The sequence below is a fragment of the Medicago truncatula genome, chromosome 8 (genome assembly GCF_003473485.1).
Source record: "Medicago truncatula cultivar Jemalong A17 chromosome 8, MtrunA17r5.0-ANR, whole genome shotgun sequence".
Lineage (NCBI taxonomy): Eukaryota > Viridiplantae > Streptophyta > Magnoliopsida > Fabales > Fabaceae > Medicago > Medicago truncatula.
In genome coordinates, this window is record NC_053049.1 from 12,693,774 (window position 1) to 12,700,073 (window position 6,300).

Below are 6,300 nucleotides of genomic sequence, written 5' to 3' on the forward strand. Positions count from 1 at the left end.
AGGAACTGGCAGTTTCCACTGGTTGGTTTTCTTTCAATCCTGTCACCAGCATCACAAAATCCAACCAACTGATAATCTAATGATTTCCTATAGAGAAGTCCAAGATTAGTTGTTCCTTTCAAATACCTGAAGATTCTCTTAACAGCAGTTAAATGAGATTCTCTAGGATCTTATTGGAATCTTGCACACAAGCATACACTGAATAAAATATCTGACCTAGATGTAGTGAGGTATAACAAAGAACCAATCATACCTCTATACAGCTTCTGGTCTACCTTTGTTCCAGTATCTGCACAACAATAATATTTTTCTTAAGAGTCCTTCTAAAGAGTGTTGTGTCAACTTGACCTCTTTTAAAATTATTTTTAATTAAGAAATTACTCAGTCTATAATTCCAAGCTCTGGGAGCTTGTTTCAAGTCATATAGTGATTTCTTTAATTTATAAACATGGTCAGGATGCTTAAGATCCTCAAAACCAGGAGGTTGCTTGACAAATGTAACGCCCTCTTTGAATTATTTGTTTTGTTTAATTGTTTAATTGAGTCTAGAATTTATTAAGAAGAGTTTAGAATATATTATATGATTATATGATTTATTAGGTAGCTTATTGTATTATTTAATAGAATAAGATTTGAAAATAAAATAATATTGAGTTTAAGGGTTGTTATGAGATTTAAGAGAGTTTTGGGGAGAAAGAGAAATAAGATAAAATAGAATAAAGGGTTATAAATAGGAGAAACCTAGTTTAGAAAAAAGAAAACATAACGTACGATCAATTTTGGAAAAAAGGGAGAAAAAACCAAGAGAAGGGAGAAAGATCTAGAAAGCGGCGATTTTGAGTTATAAGGTAAGGGTGAGACTAACATTCAATAATCTTAAGTCATTAATTCTGAAAATTGGATTTAACATGTTGTAGGTTTTAGTTTTTGAGAATTTGAGAATTAGGGTTAAAAGTGATTATTTGATGATTTTCTAAAATAATATTTTGGGTCAAGTTTTATATGATTTTGAGTCTCTTTTGATGTATACAAATGTTTAGACAAACTTTGGGATCAAATTTGGGCATATGGAAGTTAAAATTGGAATTTTGGGGTGAAAAATGGGTTTTTCCCGAGTTGTTATCTGACAGCATGTCCTGTTTCATGTTCTTGCATCTTTTTCATACGTTTCTGTTTTGAATTAGCCTTTGGTGTAAACATGAAAGTTGCAGATAATTGTGTTAGCTTTCCAGTGGCGTCGGTGTGACTTGAAAATGATTTTTGGTTTAGGAGTTATGATGCAAATACTCAAAGGAGGTCTTAATGAATTTTTATGAATTTCAGCACAACTTTGTCCGAATTTGAAATGAAAACTGGTATTCATTGGTACAGAATTGGTCTTAGGTGTAAACACGAAAGTTGTAGGTATGAATGTTAGCTTTCTAATGCCGTTGGTTTGACTTCAAAAGGATTTATAGAACTTGAGTTATAGTCAAATTACTGCACGTAGGTCACAGTGAATAATTGAATATGATTGATGAATTAGTATATGAATGTATATGTTGTGAATACGATATTGTCCATGATTGATGAAGTGTTATATGTATATATGATGTTTTAAGATGTTGATTATTATTTGATGTTGTTATATTGTGATTTAATTGCATATGCATTACTTGAATTATATGTGAATAATTGAGACGTTATTGACTTGCATTTGATATTATTATGTCATGCTATTTTTGTATACTGTTGTGTTGCTGTTGTTATTTAACTAAGCTGCATGAGTTGGTCTAAGTTGATTAAGATGATGAAGTTCCAAATTATTGGATTATTTAACTAAGCTGCATGGGTCGGTCTAAGTTGATTACGACGTGTCATGTTTTAATTTGTTGTTTGTAAGGATGATAGGTTAGGTTCGTTCCTAAACAAGAATTTCTCTCTAGAAAAAACCTTCTAGTATAATAAAATGATATAGAATTTTTCTATTCACACCCCGGATATTTTTAGTTACACCCAAATTTTCTTAAAAGCTTTTTATAATACCAAAATTGTCCTTTTATATAAATTCTCTCAGAACCTTGATTCCATTCATTGTCACTCTAAAAGTTCACTATATCTTTCACCAACAAACAATCAAACAATCCTGATGTTCAATCAATCTTTATGGAAGATTAGTTTCAATTTTCTTCTTCTTGTTCAATTGCATTGTACGACGGTTTCAATTTACATGTTAAGGTTAACTTAAATTCAGTTTAAAGAAAACTCCACTAAATTTCACTATCTTTTTAGTTACGCTTAAAGATGATTTATTAAAGAAAAGATATCGCGATGAAACATGTGAATGATAAATATTTATTTGAGATTACAAGTTGAGTATTTGAAGGATTACAATCTTTTAAATCATGAAACTTATATAGCGAAGTGCTAAAATGGTTATATATGAGAAAATCTAATTTGTTGTACACTTGAATGGTTGTAACGTCATTAGCTGTAGACAATGATTGTCTGAGAACTTGAGTAAATAATGAAGAATAAATTGGTCCTAAAGTACCATATTTTAGTTCAATTGAGGGGCAATAATGCACCTTTATAATTATTCGTATTATCATATATATTATTTATTTTAGATATGCATGTTATTTGTTTGTGCTTCAACATTGTTTTTGATTGAGTTATATTTTTCAACACAAAAAAGAAACTTGTGGTTTGTCTTCAAGAAGAATGAATGCAACAATCTTTTATGAATATAATATCATCTACATTGCTCAGTTGAAAGGATGGTACATTAAGGGAGATGGAAGAAAAGAATGTTTTGCAAAGTTCTTTTTCACAGACGATCTTCGTAAGAGTGGTGATCTAAACATACAACAAATTTGTTCGTGTGATAATCATGAATACTTTTTACAAAGTAACTCCCAAGAATTTTTTTTGAGCAACTGGCACAAAAGATTAGTATTGTTCGTCTCATAGGTGATTGTTTAGTTGAGGGAAATAAATAAATATATTCTGCAATCTTTTTTCCTTTACCATTGATTTTATCCCATTGAGTTTTTTCGGTAAGGTTTTTAACGAGGAAGATATCGGATATTGTACTCTTTTTCCCTCACTAGGATTATTTTTTCCTACAAGATTATTTTTTTTCTTAGTAAAGTATTAATGAGGCATATCATGATCAACATCCAAGGGGGAGTGTTATGAAAAATAAACTTAAGGATGAACATCCACTAAGTTTATTATTCATGAGAAAATTATATAATTATAATACTAATACTATAGAGAAAACGAGGTTGAATGAGTGTGAGGGAAGTAATAAGGATGTACAAATATATATAATCGCACGTAATGTACTATTGTGTAAAGTGTTAGATATATGTGTAGAAATGGGATTCATTTTAAATCATAAAGAAAACTCAGCCATATTCAAATTGTTGAGTGTACCATAGAATTTGTCTAAAAAAATAAAGATGAAAATAACATATTCATTCATTATTAAAACAACGTACATAGAGCACAAGAAACCTGTGCGATACACAAAACACACACATGCAATAATCAAAGCTTTTTTGGGTCTTATTTAGAAGATGTATCAAACTACAGCAAGGAACGACATAGCTATCCCTTAGTTTGATAAATGACCCGAATAATTAAACATATAGATAGTGGATATGATAAGTTTAATTATTAGTGAGGATATCCAGTGCAATTTTCTCATAGTCATTAGCATTCCAAATGAAAATGCCACTGAGTGATTTATGCTTAATCAGATTGGTGCAAGTCTGAACGAAGACATCTAGTGGAACATTACCTCCGTCACGAGGATCGGTGCTTGCTCCTACTAGGAGTTTTTCAAGAGCGTATTCCCTTGCGAGACTAAGAAAGAGGCTTAAAAACTCATTCTCTGTGGGGATAGGCTGCATGTAGAATTGGTAGTCAACCCAATTAATATCGTCAGCGTGTGCCGAGTAGAGTAGCTTGTAGTAATTGTCATTTGCATGGGATGGAGCAATGGATACCACATCGATACCTACCTCATTCTTGAGTCTATTTATAACGTCCCCAACGTAGTTGGAGAAATCATTTTCATCATTGGTATTGATGTGCTCATAGTTAATATCAATGCCAGCAAAGATGTCATTGTATTGTTTGATGATCGTTTTGAGCGAATCGACGGCATTATCACACCAGTAATTTTTTTCAATAGGAGAGAATGGATATTTAGTACCACGACCACCAATGCTAAATACCAGCTTGACATTGGGACACTTCTGCTTGATATCCTTCACACTTTGTATACCGCATATATCAAGATCCCAATCGGCAGAGAAACTTCCGGTGCCTTTTCCATCTTCGTTGTAAGTCTCATGGGCAAAGGCCAAAATGATATGGAATTCAGCGATTTTGTAGTTGTCAATATCAGGGAATTTAAAAGGTTTTGGGTATGGTTTCACGCCAATGTATTCTCGAAAAATGACTCGATCAACAGCATTGTTATCGATGATGGGATGAGACATTGTGAAAGTTGAAATTTGGAGGAGTGACTACACTTAATTTCTTGGTTTAGATTTGGTTGTGGTTGGGCTTGTTGGAATGAATGTCCAACTCTTGATGCCCTTTTATAAGGTTTAGGTATCGTGTCATGTGCATCTGTCTAATAATTGGAGAAATATGCATATACAGTATAGCCTATATTAATGATTAAAAAAAATATATACAATATATATTAATGATGTCATCTGCATTTGTCATACCATTACATCTTATGTTTATCTAATCATTTTTAATTTCCATCGATCAATCGTGGAGAATTATGCATCCAAATTTCCTCTCTATATATTAATTAATTTAATTTCCTCTATATATATTAATTGATGATTTGTTGAATTGTGACTTATTGATTGTATGGATTTAAGTATTTGATAATAATAATGTTGGTGAAAAACATAGTTGGTGAGTTATGCATTGTCGAGTCTTTACTTGAAGTCCATGCATTCATAGTCATTTTGAGGTGAATTGAAGAATGTAATTGGTGATGTTTATTACATAACTTATGCATAATATAATTGGTGATGTTTATTATGTTTGTGGATTCATTAGCGATAAAATTATCTTCGGAATCCTATTGCTACCATATGCATCTAGAAGAGTTTAGAACATTGCATGCACTTATAATTGGTGAGTCGTATCATACTTGGATATGTGAATTGGTGTTTATGTGCATGAGTGAAACTTGGTGAACGTTGTGGATACTCGAAATATGTTAATTGTATGCATTGCTTGATTATGATTCAATACTTAATGATTTATAATGATTTGGAGTTTATTAATCATTTGAAATTAAATATGTCATTTTACTTTCATTTGATTATATTTTATTTGTGGAATGTTATATAACCCTCAGTGGTCATTTGGTTGACTATCTGCCTATTTGTATGAATGGGTAGACGGTGTGCTGATGGACGGTTTCAGTTCTTGCAAGTGTATCATATCGTTTACAAAGTAATAAAGTGATACGTAGAGTATCGTATCAACAGGGATTGTCATTTCGTCCAAACAATTCTCGTTAGATATTTATATAAGTTGACGATATAAAAGATAAAGGGTTAGAAAGTCTTGCAATTTTTATCTGCTTGCAATAGAGCAAGTAACCTGTTTTTGGTTTTAGAAATATAAGCAGCCGTTAGGATTCTTCGAATCCCCATGTCTATATTGTTGGATATATTAAAAAAACTCTAATATCGCGTTTATTTATCTTACGTAGACTATACAAGTGATGAGGCTATCTGGACTTTACTAACCGACTTTGGTTTATCCCTCCGATGGCTAAATGCACCTGCTCATCGCATGGTGATCCTTACGTGCAAGGTCTTTCTAATTCAAACGTAATTGAAACATAAACTTAAATTAGCTTTCAAGTGTTTCCCAAGGAAATGAAGGCCAAGGTTCCCTTAGGGATGCCCATCAATGAATCTTAGGACACTCATAGCACACTCTCTCTACGCTTACTTAGTAGTTTTACAAACAGGCAGCCCTAATCTACGTCTACCTTACTAAGGGTTTCAAGAGAATGGTTATATTAGTCTACATCTTATTTCCTTCAGCAAGGCACTTCTTTCCCTAATTACTAACCAGTTAATTCCTAAGTTTGATAGGACCCCACCTAGTCTTAATAGTTTCACACTTACTAAGAACCTACGTCTAGGGTCAACAATCTTTTCAGTATCTTTGGTTAGTTAATATTCACTTACTTCCAAGATAGATAGTTATCAGTAAAAGGATATAAATATCAAGACATAAACATCTAGTTAGTGATAGCAATAT

At 32.0% G+C, this 6,300-nt stretch overlaps 1 protein-coding gene across 1 annotated transcript; it reads right to left on the reverse strand.

Moving 5' to 3' along the window:
* Positions 1-3,441: 3,441 nt before the first annotated feature.
* On the reverse strand, positions 3,442-4,581 carry LOC120577372 (chitinase 2). The gene has a single exon (XM_039828632.1). The coding sequence runs from the start codon at positions 4,491-4,493 to the stop codon at positions 3,657-3,659; it is 837 nt and encodes a 278-aa protein (XP_039684566.1). The 5' UTR covers positions 4,494-4,581; the 3' UTR covers positions 3,442-3,656.
* Positions 4,582-6,300: the final 1,719 nt, after the last annotated feature.

Excerpts from the sequence above, each read along its gene's own strand:
- LOC120577372 (XM_039828632.1), bottom strand. The coding sequence starts at position 4,493 with ATGTCTCATCCCATCATCGATAACAATGCTGTTGATCGAGTCATTTTT.